Source organism: Macaca thibetana, chromosome 5 (assembly GCF_024542745.1).
Source record: "Macaca thibetana thibetana isolate TM-01 chromosome 5, ASM2454274v1, whole genome shotgun sequence".
NCBI lineage: Eukaryota > Metazoa > Chordata > Mammalia > Primates > Cercopithecidae > Macaca > Macaca thibetana.
The window spans coordinates 68,529,512-68,543,160 of NC_065582.1; the positions used below are offsets into that span (position 1 = coordinate 68,529,512).

At 40.4% G+C, this 13,649-nt stretch overlaps 1 protein-coding gene across 2 annotated transcripts in view; it reads left to right on the forward strand.

Moving 5' to 3' along the window:
* The first annotated feature begins 1,359 nt into the window (after positions 1–1,359).
* NDNF (neuron derived neurotrophic factor) overlaps positions 1,360–13,649 on the forward strand; it is a 40,906-nt gene continuing 28,616 nt past the window's right edge. The window contains exon 1 of one of the 2 annotated variants that reach the window (XM_050792637.1): positions 1,360–1,457. In XM_050792637.1, coding sequence (XP_050648594.1) covers positions 1,432–1,457 — 26 coding nt within the window. In that variant the 5' untranslated portion in view covers positions 1,360–1,431. Of the gene's footprint in view, positions 1,458–2,008; positions 2,243–13,649 lie in introns of those variants that run through there. The other variant, XM_050792638.1, reaches the window with a different exon arrangement.

A 13,649-nucleotide genomic window follows, 5' to 3' on the forward strand; every position in this document is an offset into this window, starting at 1 on the left:
TTATATATTATTAGAACTCATATAAAATCAGGTTTGCTGGAAATCAGGTTCTCAGTTGCAAAAATGAGATCACTAAATCAATCGGTACTTTTTTTTTTTTTCTTGGTTTTCCTAAGCCCAGGCCAGGTTGCTAATTAGGTAACTTCTTATCATAATTACCTAGTCAGCCTTAATGGCTTCACACACTCTGCTCAGTTTCACTGGTCCTGTAGGGCCGCTTTTCAATTGTTAAAACAGCTGCTGAGTTTCAAACCGGAGGAGGCTCGGTCTGCGCCGAGGGGGAAGCGCTCCCCGAGTGAAGGCTGTGATAGGCAGGCGTTCGGGTGAAAAGTGGGACATGAATGCACAGTTTGCACACTCTGCTTTCCGCCTCCAACCACCAACCTTCTGGATTTAACACGTCCCCCTCCCTGCCCCCAAATCAACCCCAGAGTTTCCCTCTATTGTGCACCCCAGTCTCCTTGACAGGGTGATGGTCCCGCGTGCGCGTCTCCTGGATTTTGCAGCTTTGTCGGGGACTCGGTGGGCCTCCTTCATTCTCCCCGAGTGGCACTGAGGTTAGGACAGCAGTATGTCCCTTGCGATGCCGCCCGCGAGGGTCCTGTTTGGGGAGCGCTGGGTCGCTGAGCAGGGTGGTGTGTGTGTGAGAGAAAGAGAGGGAGGGAGGGCTACAGGGAGAGAGAAAAGGAGGGAGAGGGTGTCTGTGTGTGAGTGTGTGTATGAGTGTGTGTGTGTGTGTGTGTGTGCGTGCGCGCGCGCTGGCGCGCAGCGGGAGGGAGAGAAGGAGGGACAGAGGGGGAGGCAACGGGCAGAGGAGGGAGGGGGCGGGCGGGCAGCGGTGAGGCGGGAGGGGTTAGGGCTGGGAGGGGTAGAGACTCCGGGCTTCAGCGGTGACACTCGGGAGCGAACACACACTCCCCGCTTCCAGCCGCGAGAGAGCGGAGCTAACTGAGCTGCGCACCCGCCACCGCCGCTGCCGCCCCGTGCGCCCGGTTCTCCCCGCACCCCGCGCGGCGCTCCAGCAAGGCGCCTGTGCGACCCGCGGCCGCCCGCGAAGCCCGCGCCAGCCCCGCGGGTCGCTGCGGCATCCTCCCGCCGCCCAGCCCCCGAACGTTCCCGGCCGTTTAAAAGGACCTCCCGCAGCTTCCAGGCTCTGCCCCGGGATTCCCCAGCCCCGCGCGGCTCCCTACTCCACTTCGCAGCAACTTCGGCGGCCGACCGCCGCCCGCCCTCGCCCGCCTTTGAAGTTTGCTGTGCAGACTGCAAAGTTGGGATACTTCAGCGGATTGAATTTTTCTCTTTTATCTGCCTCCGTCCCCGCCTTCCAGGCTTCTTGTTCCTGAATATTGGTGCTTAGCATCTTGGCAGGGTCCGGGGACGTGGACTATTTCGCACACCACACCTCGGTGAGGGATTTTTCCTCTTTTCCCTATGAAAAACAAACAGATCTTTTTAAGGTAAGTGGGGAGAGGAAAGCAATGTCCCAGAGCCCCGACGCCTTAGCCCGCCACCCCTAGACCTAGCACAAGGAGCGTTCACGCCCGAAGGGTCATCCGAGATGGGGGCTCGAGGCGCGCGCCCTCAAATCGTCAGGGCCCAATAAGCTTCTCAAGGGCGCCCTATCAGTAGGAACTGAGGGCATGAGGGACAGGAGCAGGTTTCTCTCGTTTTTGTTTGTTTTGTTTTTGTTGTTTGTTTTTAATTTAGCTGCTGTCGAAGCTGGGCGGCCCGGAGAGATGTGAGGAGGTGGACAGACAGCGCAAGGGCGGGGAAGACCTGGGACCCGGGAGCTCGGGGTGCGGTGGGGTCCGGGGAGCCGCGGAGCCTTTATCCCGGACTTAGCCTGGACACTTACTTTGCCCGCCTGCCAAGAGGGCTGTTGCCTCCCTCTTCAGGTTCATGCCCTCCGCCCGCCGCTAGGGAAAGTCTGCGGGACTGCGGTTTTGCAGAGGGTGTCTGCGTGTGGGGGAAAAGCTAGAGGTCCAGGCAGCGCGCGAGTTCCTGATGGGCGTCTGGGAGCTGCGCAGCCGGGGCCAGGAGTTCAGTTGGCCCGACCCCCAGCCGCTCTGGCTCCTCATTTGTCCTCTGCGTGGTAGGCGAGCATCGTTATAGAAACTTCCTTGAGCTGAGCGAGGTGGCCTGGGACCGGCTCATACTTTCTTCCGGGGAGCAGAGCGGCCACCGAGGTGACGCCCGCTCCGATCCCAGCCCGGAGACTCGACTTCGTGCCCTCGTCCCTTCTGTGCGTGAGTTGGGGTTCGCTCTCACCCGCGCTACCTTTCTTCCTGAGCGGAGTCGCCGCGGCTCCGACAACCTAGGAGTCTGAACGAGTGATTCCAGGTCCCAGCTGTTTTCTTGGAGGCACTTTGCAAACCGCTGAATTTGGAGTGCGGTTTCTTGCATTGTGCGCTCTGGGTTCCCCTTTCTTCCCGCACCCTATGCCAGGCCCAGGCGTGAGAGCTCCCCGCAGTTCCCCGGACCCGCCCCGCACCAGCTTCTCGGAGTTTGCCGCGGGCACCTCTACGCTGTCTCTGAGCTGTCCCTCCGGCCAAGTGGTGGTTCCCCTCCCGGCCCCCTTCGGGGCGCTGTCCCTTTCTTGCTCTTGGGTACGCGTGGCTCCCTAAAACCAAGACCTTGAGCGGGAAATGAACCTGAGTATATGCCTGGGTTTTGTTGTTGTTATATTTTTTTCTTCTTTTCTTTAAATTTATTTACAGAGTTCTTTTTAGCAACTTTGTTGGGTTGATAAATTTGCTTCTCATCTGTCCCGCTAAATCACAAAGAAGAGTTTATTTTTTCATTTAGTTGCTGCTCTCTCCTAACACACTACCCTCTCTTTCCCCCCTCCACCCCTCCTCCTCCTGCCTCGCTTCCTGAACCCTTTTTCTTTTCTGACGGAGGGAATCTCCGCACCTCCTCCTCTCCTCCTCCCACCCGGTCCCTGAGCGCCTGTGAGAACCAGGGGAGTCATCAATGGAAATAAATAGGACCCCGCTCCATTCTCCGCCCCCTTCAAACAAGTAAAATCCTCCCTGGGCTCGCAGAAGTAGAGATAAAACATCCCTCCCCGAGGGAGCGGTTGCGGGGGATTTGATGGGATTGAATTGTTTCATTATCTTGAAAGAAGTGATGGATGGATCCGAGAGGGAATATGTATATAAAGCAGAGTGTGGTGAGGGCGATCGGTATGATTATTCATTATTGTTTGTTAAGAGTGATAATAAGGCCGCAACCCTCGCTCAGACTGTGTTTATATACTTGGGTTTGAGTTTATGTCAGTCTCTTATTACAGTGGTTTCAGAAAGTGAAAACACCAAAACGGTATTAATTCTTCAGTCATTCTGCATATGGGATTAATCAAATGTCAAAAAAGATACTGTCGTTTTACCAAAGTTTTAATCTATGAACTTTTAGAAGGTTGCACTGTCATAAAATGTCATTTGCCTCCATCTGTCTTCTTAAAGTTTAAAAAACTTGGCAACATAATTAATTATGGTCCCAATTCCCATTTTCAATCTAAACCTATATTCAGGATTATATTAAAATACCCCATCATTTATTCCTCAAAAGTGACATAACTTATGAGTTTAAATTCTTGGAGGGGAGAGAGGGACAACTGGGAATGAGGGGCCTAGGAGTTAGAGAAATTAGTCCTATTTCAGATTTCTCTAAAAATTCCTTTACTTCTTCCTTTAAAGAAAGAAATTACAAGGTCCTTCTCTGCACAGTTCATCACTTCAGTGAATGCCCTTAATCTTTACCACACACTTGAAACATAACAGCTTGCAGGCTTGTCTCCATTATTGCTTTCATTTTTGTGTCAGGACATTTTATTCATTAAACCTGTACGTCAAAGACTGCTTAGTGTGGCAGTAACACTCTGTTTTAATTAGTAACTATCATAAAAAAGAAGCTAGAACTCTGTAATAGGCCTAAATTGCTATGAATTATGTGTGGTTTAAATTACGCATTTATTTCATCAGAAATGAAACCATGAATATAAAACATCTTTTAATCACTTGCAGATACAGCTTTTATCTCTTAAGATGTAACAAAATATGTAATTGAAAAATATCCTTCTGAGGATAAGAGAAGCCCCTACCCTCAGTTTATTTGTCCTGGGTCTGTTTAACATTCACATAGTAAAGTATGAATGTTAAAGAGTAAAGACTATTGTCACAACATTGCCAATATCAGGCCGATGGAATGCTACCTTGAAAATAGCCACAGTGGATCAGTTGTCAACTTAATGTAGAGACACTTCCAGTTGGCTGCATGAACCTTGCTGTTGCAGATTTTAGTTTTCTCACTTGGATTTATTGACCGGAAAAAAATGTATTTTAAAACTCTTAAATTATTTGGCATGAAGGGGAGAAAGGTAGAAATAAAATATTTATTTCTATAGCAGTTCTCTTCAGCCTATCTAGAGGTCAGAATTTTTATTTTAAAACTGATTGTGTTTTTATTGTCGTTGTTAGGACATATCATTTTGGTATGATGGATGAGTAGATATTGGAAATGGAATAATGATGACAGAATCAACCGAGAGCATAGAAACAGAGTGTGAATTCCACATCATATGTGCTAATTAAAATTATTTTAATCTCCTTTCCTTAGTTTCTCCATGATAAGGTGGTCGATAGTGACCAAGCAGTGCTCTCTCTCTCTCACTTTTTTGCTCCCTGCCTTCCTGTCAGGTCTTGCTTTGGGGAGCCATACACCTATAGTAGCAGCTGAACCTTGCCAGAGTCAGTCGCCATCAGCTAATCACTTGGAAGAAAGTATGTCTCATAGTCATCTGTATTGGGTCAAAGGCAGGGATACCCAATATAACCAACAAAATAGTTCAACTAATTCATTTGACCCTGAAATAATATCTAGAACCTCTAAATGTTTATTTTAGAATGATTATTCTAAAGAACATAATTTATTCTTCCCCTGCGGGCTCATAATCATTTAATAGAAGCCACAGCATGTTTAATAGTAAATAGTAAACCATATGAAATCTTTGCTTTGAAAGCTGATTTTAAAATCAAATCCTCCAGTATTTAAATACTCTATTTTAAAATACTTTGCATTTTATTCCCTGAAGTTAGGATAAATTCTGCTGTATTTTTCCACTGTATAACAAATGTAATATTACATGACACTTAGCATGCATGCAGTCATGCTTCCATGTTAATTTCCTCCTAGAAAAAAAGTAAATATTTTGCTGCTGTTGTTAAAAAATAATCATGTAGTATGAGACAGAAAAACAAGAATGCTCATATTTATTGAATCACCTGGTGGGATGTTGACCATAAACTCAGTTATATTTTTGTTGAAAATCACACCATTTCAGTGTAAGTTTGTTTGCTTGGCTGTGTGTGTTTCACGTATTTCTTGCCTCTTCTGAGATGACACCTGGCATTTGCTGTTCCAGTGCCTAAGCCAGTGCCAAAAGCAGGTGTATCCGTGGCTACTTCCTTCCTAAACACACAACTCAAAGATGCAATATCTACATCTTTCCCATTCCTTCTGGTACTTTACTAAAAACTGCAAACCAACAAACACATGAATTTTAGTCTTTTGAAATATTTGGAAAACATGTAATGTATAATGTTAATTCCCCCAATAAAAAAAAAAGTTGTGGCTTGTTTTGATTTTAAAAATTAAGGATAACAAATTTGATAAGTGTGGTATAAAAGCAAGCTAGCAAAATGTGTCTGTAGATTCTTCACTTTGGGATAAAGAGACAAATTTGGCCACAGAACAACTGGGTATTGGGCCCTATTACAATGCCAATTTTTTTTCAAGGAACTCATTGAGTTAACTTTGATTTAAACTTCACTTTAAAGTCTACAGACCTCAAGTTTATGAGAAAGGTATAGAAACTTCCAATATTATATGTCATTATTCTTTCAATAATTTCCGTATCCTTTGGAAACTGATTTTAGTAAGTTAGTTAATAGGTCTTGGATTTCAATTGTTAATTTTTTCTGTAACAAATTTGAACATGACACAATATTTTATATATTTCTCTGAAGTATTTATTTTTAGCTTCACTTATGAAATCTCTGAAATGAATCTTTTCTTTAAAAAAATATGGCTAGAGGTAGTAGCATAAATATAATTTATCAAATGTCTCTTTCAATTCTTCTTTTAAAATAATTTTCTGTCTTTTTTATAATTAAAAGAAAAACATTTTTAGGAATAATGGTAAGATTATATAAAGTTTGGAGGGTACTCAATAAAAATATGATTACACATGATTGGGAATCAACCCATTTGAGTAGGACTCTTAGACACTGCCTCCGTAGTGTGGAGACTTTTAAATATAAAAACCAAATTATAAAAACAGTTCACAACATGCATGCACGTTTGCTTTCTAATTGGAATGATTTCAGCTAATATCACAAATAGTGGTGACCAGCTGAAGTAAATGGAGACTGTACAAGTTTCTGTCAGTGTTTCTTCTCTCTAAGAGGAAATCAAGGTAAACACCCTCTTCGTCCAGCTGTGTGCTCTGAGAACATATATTCCACAATCTAAAAACACAGCCAGAAATATGGACTATATTCAAATATGTGTTTTATCAACAACTGAAAATCACCATATCTTGTCTTCTGAGGAAATGCCCTTGTATACACAGATGTAGATAAAATGGGAGACTGAAATTTAACATTTTCTAAAATAAGCAGTAAAATCTGAACTCATAATTAGACCTGTAAAATATGATATCTTGTTTTTGAAATCACCATGACTATTTTTAAAATTTATAATGTAGGGACTATGAACAAATTGGTATATACAAGACAGATAATGCCCTAACCTGGCAGTTGGCAAACAAACTGTTGTCAGACAGTTGGGGGTAGTGTTGTGGTACTTACTTGAAAATACTGTGTTTAAAAGAGAAAAGCTAGTATAAAAGGGCCTGATTGATTTATTTGGGATTGCTTTCTCCAATTTAGCTGCTACAAGTGTATGCTGACTTCTGGAGCGTAGATGGTTATAATTTATATTATGCTGTAGTGAAAAGTAAACCATAGTAATCCGTATACACCTCAGAGATGGCTTTGATGACCCTTTTGCGTGCAAGTCATAAGGATACTAAGTCTGTGGGCCTTGCCATGTGGAACACTATTACTGGAATAAAATGCATTTCCAATTAAATTATCAGAGCTATACAAAAAAACCTCCATGCAAACGTAAAAGTACTTGATTCATTTGAGGTATCGTCTTTAAAAAAAATACATTTAGAAGCACATAATAACCACATTTTACCCATAATAATACACTAGTGTGTGTGTGTGTAGATATGATATAGGTCTAAATATTATGTATATGTTGGTGGCCCTCAATAAATGTTGTCATTTTACATTAAATTCCAACATTCACAACATTTACTGATATTATCAAAAGCTTCAAATTTGGATTGATTCATAAGTCGCTGCATCCTGTAATTCAAGAGAGATTTGTTGCCAACAGTGGGACAGAGATCAGAAACACCAGCGCTAGCTAAGACACGTAGTTAACTGGGGAAAAACATCAGTCGTTTATTACTGTGCCTTCCTGAGTCTCTGATATTGTCAGTTCTTTGGGTGCTATGAAAATACGTTACTTTTTATGGTAAAGGAAAACTGCCTGTTAAATGTGAGGTAAACATTTAACACTTTAGTGATAGCAATAGCAGGATTCACCATACTAGTAGAACTAACAGGTGGGTTACATGAGAGATGGCCTTAGAGGTACCCTGCTCCCAAGGCCTCTCAGGTACCAAAACACTACCTCAAAAAATATGCTTTTTTTAACTTTTAAAGTAATTTTATTTTTCAGTGTCCTCTATAAATATGAAAATATTTCTGCAATAGGAAATGGGTAAACTGATATCAGCTAATGTTTTACAAAGGTATTTTAATAACGAGATAAAGCCAGGTCACTTAAGACAACATTTTAGAAAGAGGTTATTTTATACATATATATGTATAAAATATGTATGTGTATAATATATGTGTGTGTGTGTATTTCATTCTTTACACGTAAAAGTGAATATAAATAGGTCTTTTGGTATTTCCTTCTTACACCATAATGGGCAATTTGTGCCCCGCAATGAAGCAAAGAGGACACCCCCTTTTAGAGACCTCTGCTTTCCAAGGTTGACACTATCAGAAGCTGTCCAGGAATTAGAAAAGGACATTTGAAATTATCTTTGCAAGGTTAGGCCCAGTGAATATTTGCATTTAAAAGCTTGTCTTTTAATTACAGTAAAGTGGAGGATGCAAGATACTCTTTTAAACAATCAAAGTGGAGGTTGCCCATTGCCTCTCAAATCGTACTGAACAGATATTCAGCTTCTGTTAGTGTCAGCCTCATAAAGCGGAGGTCTCTAAAAGGGGGTGCCCTCTTTGCCTCATCGTGGGGCAGAGATTGCCTCATTATGGTGTAAGAAGGAAATACCAGAAGATCTATTTATAGTCACTTTTATCTGTAAAGAATGAAGTCAAGTTTTGTGAATATTGGTTAATACTGTATAAATTAACAAAAGCACTCTTACTCAGGATATCAGATGGCCATGGAACAACAAAGAACAGCAGAGGTGACAGCATGTGTGAAGCAAAAATAATGCAAGATAAAAATAATGACATTCTGCTAGGTGCAGTGGCACAGCTATAGTCCCAGCTGCTAAGGAGGCTGAGGCTGGAGGACCACTTGAGCCCAGGAGTTTGAGGCTGTAGTACACAATGATCTCCCTTGTGAATAACCACTGCAGTGCAGCCTGGGAAACATACTGAGACCCCATCTCTAAAAATATGATGATAATAATAATATTATAATCAACCCTGTTTATAAAACACCTCTAGAATTAACCAGAAAAAGATATAAAATGTACAATTATATCTACTATAATTATCTATGATACTCATCCCAGTATAGAGTGCTTTTAAGTATTTTTTAATGTATTATGAGTATGTATGTTTGTATACAGATTCACACACACAAACCCACACACATGCATACACATTTTCTTAAAATCACAATCCTTTTTTTTTTTTTTTTTTTTTTTATGAGACGGAGTCTCGCTCTGTCGCCCAGGCTGGAGTGCAGTGGCGCAATCTCGGCTCACTGCAAGCTCCGCCTCCCGGGTTCACGCCATTCTCCTGCCTCAGCCTCCCGAGTAGCTGGGACTACAGGCGCCCGCCCCTGCGCCCGGCTAATTTTTTCTATTTTTAGTAGAGACGGGGTTTCACCATGGTCTCGATCTCCTGACCTTGTGATCCGCCCACCTCGGCCTCCCAAAGTGCTGGGATTACAGGCGTGAGCCACCACGCCCGGCCTTAAAATCACAATTCTAAGAGGTTTGGAGACCTCAGTGTAGACAACACATTACTGAGTGAGAGGCGTTGAAAGGAAGTGAGCAAGAAGCCGAAAAAGCTCTCAAACTAGTCACTATTTTCAATATTATTCTGTTATTTGTAGAGGTATTTCATAATTCCTCTTTTATGAATAAATACATATTGTGCTCCATTATGTTTTGAAAATTTCAGTAATCTGAGAGTTTAAAATGTTCAATCCATCATATTTCATGTGTATTGTGTTACATTTTGAAGTTTTTCTTTGACATTATATTTTTTCTCAGTAATGCTGTCAGTTATTAACTAATGTTAAAGTTGTTTCCATGCTTTGAATTTCACAATGGAAGTGGAAGTGGAAATGATTCTCTTTATTAATAATGTTATATCTTTATATAACCCTTGATTGTTTACAAGGCACTTCCACATCCATCACTTTCCTTAACCCTCACAGCAACCCAGTCAGGAAGATATTCTATCCTCCTACTCCTGATAAATCTGACTGGCCTAAACTCACAGAAACTTTTTAAATAAAGTGGTAACTCTTTGGTTTTAGAAGCAAAAATGTTTAAAAACGTAGGCTGAGATTAGTTGCCAAATTAATTTGTCTGGACAATTTGCTTAGAAGTTTTTTACAATTTAATTATTTGGAATACCACTTATTTAGCCTAAATCCACAAGACCATAATTGTAGACTGTCTATGCACTCACTGTTTGTTTTTGGTAATAGTTAACTTCTTAGGGAATTTTAAAAGGAGAAACTGATTAAACTTTTTTACTTGTAAATCATTATTTCAGGTAAAACAGAAACAAAAGTTACCTTTGAGAGTAAAAAACACTAGTTACAAATGGCACAAAGGGCTAACAGTGATACGTAAATCCCCGTGTCTCTCCTTCCAGAAGGTTAAAGTCTTTTTTAATAGGGGAAATCATTGAAAGTGAAGTAATCTCTGAACATGCATAGGTTCTGATGTAAATCTCCCCTGGCCCCCCACATCCCCAGTCACCATTTGAATAGATTCTCCTCCAATCATAAAAGGTAAACTAGGTTGTCAGTTTGCTTTATTAAGTCTACTTATAGCCTGAAATCATCTCTTGAAATCAAATTTTCTCTCTTCAGCCCTCTTTTTAATTAGTCCTACTAACCCAGTCATTCAAATCTGGGTATTGCAATGTTCTAGGATATGCTATTTGTTGAGTTTGATTTCTTCTCTCTCTCTCTCTCTCTCTCTCTCTCTCTCTGTGTGTGTGTGTGTGTGTATCTGTATGTGCACATACATGTGACAGACAAAGCCTTTCACATACTTTAGAGACAAGTTATCAGAAAAAGGAAATAATAAAATATATTTTCTTCAGTAAATAGAGGCCAATAAGAAAATTTGGGATTCGAAAAATAACTCATAAGTTTATTAGAGACACATAACCCATGATATTGAAACATATTCCAATTATGTATGGTAGCTGCAATCACTGAAAAATCAATAAGCTTGCAGAACGCCTTTTTAAATCAGAAGCAGTTAGTAGTAAATTTACCTATCAAGTTATTCCATTATAATGTTAATTCTGTGGCATTCTTGAGAGGCACGAGTTGAGGTTAGATCAGTTCTAAGATTTTAAAAATTATTTTAAAATTATTTTTTAAAAATTGGATGAAATTATACATTTCAGCAAAACGAGAGCACCTATAAACATATATAAAAAAGATATGCCAAAAATTCCAAAAGTTTAAAACCCTTTAAAATTTACTAAGAAAAATAAGTTCAGATAGTGAAAGTATTTATACACTCAGCACTTCAGCCACCAAACTCAGTCTATAATTTTTTTTTAAAACTTCCACATTTAAAGTTTATTCACACTTACAAAGCAGTGACAACAACCAGGTAGTTTCAAGACTTCTTTTTCTCTTGGCAGGCTCTATCTTGTGTAATGATCACTGAACATTGTTGACCGCAACACTCACTAGCTGCAGCTTTTTCCTTAGTGCCTCCCTTAAAAAAAAAAAAAAAAAAAGGAGAAGAAAAACCACACCTCACTGTATATCTTACTTCCTTCAGGGGGAAAGGATTACATAATTGTGGGTCTGAATTCCCATATTGTGTCAGTACTTGTGGTTTGTCATCTCTCTAATTGTTGGAAGTTTACATGCTTGTATTATTTCATCACAATTTCCTATAAACTATTGAAAACGACTGTGGGATCTCTCTGTGTTGTTTGCCTTTTGAAAGTGTACTTTAATCATCTCTTAATCCAGAAATAATAATGCAGAACATCCCAGGAACTGATCCTGATCCTCAGTGCTCTGATCTCGACACGTGCATCTTAAATCCTTTGCTAGATATAGTGCCTAAAGAGCCTGAGCACACTCACCTTTGAACCAGTGTTGATCCAGTTTTGTTTATTAAACAGTGTTGATGTCCTCAGATATGGTGTATGAAGGATAACAGAAAGCATATTAAGAGTTTACAATTATTTTTGTGATTATTTTTTAAAATCCAACATCTTGGCCTTTACTCTGTGCTTCTAATGAGTATCTAATTGAATAGGGTCCTAATCTTTTACCTGATAGGTGAGGTAAATAAAGATGGAATAATCTGATGCTGAAACTTCTTCACATATCTCTGTTTTAAGAGTAAGTCAAGATGTGTTTTTTGCTGCCGAATGAAACATTGCAACCAGTTTTGACAAACTGGCTTACACTACTTGAAGATCAATAGAACCTTTTTAATTTTAAAAGAGCATTCATATCAATTATTTCATTTAATCTCATAGCAATCCTGGGAATAATTGTCTCTATTTTGTAGATGAGGTAATTCAGATTGAAGGGGATTAAGAGACTCAGTCAAAGTACCAAAGCCGATCATGGTTTAATCAAGGACCTCTTCAACTTAGATCTTTGACTCAGATCTTACTCTTAAGTTGAGTGATCTTTTTCTATTTTGCTTTGGCAGCCTTTAAACTGTTTCAAAACTTGACTAAATGAATAAATGCATGACTAAATGAATAAATGCATGAATAAATGAATAAATACACGAATAAATAATAAAAATTACATAATAGTTGGTGGGGGGAGAGGGGGAAGTAAAGAACAGATCGAAAAATAAATTCAGGTGTTTGCAAGAAAACTCAATCCCGAATTGATGAGGAGCTCAGACATGGGAAGAGGTCACCTGAGACACTGAACTTTGAGCCAGCAGAAAAGAGAGAGAAAGAAAAGGAAATGATACGTTACCTATTCTTTCTCCAAATTGCGAGATTGTGGCTGTGAGGGTGATCTGGCTGCGACATTTGTCACCCCTTTGATGGCCAGGGTTGATTAGGCTGATCTGGCTGGCTAGGCGGGTGTCCTTTCCTCCCTCCCTGCTCCATGTGCATCCCTCCTGAAGCTGCGTACTCGGCCAGAGAGGATGACCGTCCAGATGGCGGGGGACCAGTCTTTGGTCAAGGGTGTATGAGTAGCTGCGCTCCCCTGCCAGAACCTCCAAACAAGCTCTCAGATTACTAAATTATCAGGAACCAATGTCTTTGGAGAATATTTTCTAATCTTTCCAGAGGTGTTTTTGTGTGTTTTGGGGAACTTGGATTTTATAAGAGGGCTGATAGAATAAATACATATTTGAAAACGGTTCCTTTTAAGTTACTTTCTTTTACAAAAACAAGTTAACTTCATACTTCTGTGCCCTCACCTTTTTTCTGGAAGTAATATTTCCAGGGCATGGAAAGGATTTAACCCTTTTAACTCTTTAAGGTCACTGGTACATCTACTCATTCATCTATCTATGGATTATGTAAGTTAGCTTTATTATAGTTTTTTAAAATTACTCTTTTGGTTATGTCTTGTGCTTTGGCACTGGAGGCCACCACACATCCTTTAATAGTAAATACTTAGGCTTTAGTGCTGACCCATCAAAAGAACTGCCGGGGACGTTGGGGGTAAAGATGAGGGAGAGTTGAAGCTTCCAGACCATCAGATATTTCGGTAAATGTGGGATTAGGCCGACAGAATGAAGCATCACCTTTTTACTCTATGCAATTTATTATTCTATAGTAGTAATAAATGGTTTCTTCTTGATCTCATTTTATTTATTAGTAGTATTTTTGCAAACTCTATTTAAGTGTATGAACAAACCAGAAACTTTGGTGTAATTTTGAATCTTGTCACCATCTCCTAAATAGTCCATTGGTCCATTATTGGGCTTTGTGATAAACACAAACTGCTCGAGGGAATAAACTTTTTTTTTTTTTTTTTTTTTTTTTTAATGTAAAAGAGGTAGGCTGGGCACGGTGGCTCGTATCTGTAATCCCAACACTCTGGAAGGCCAA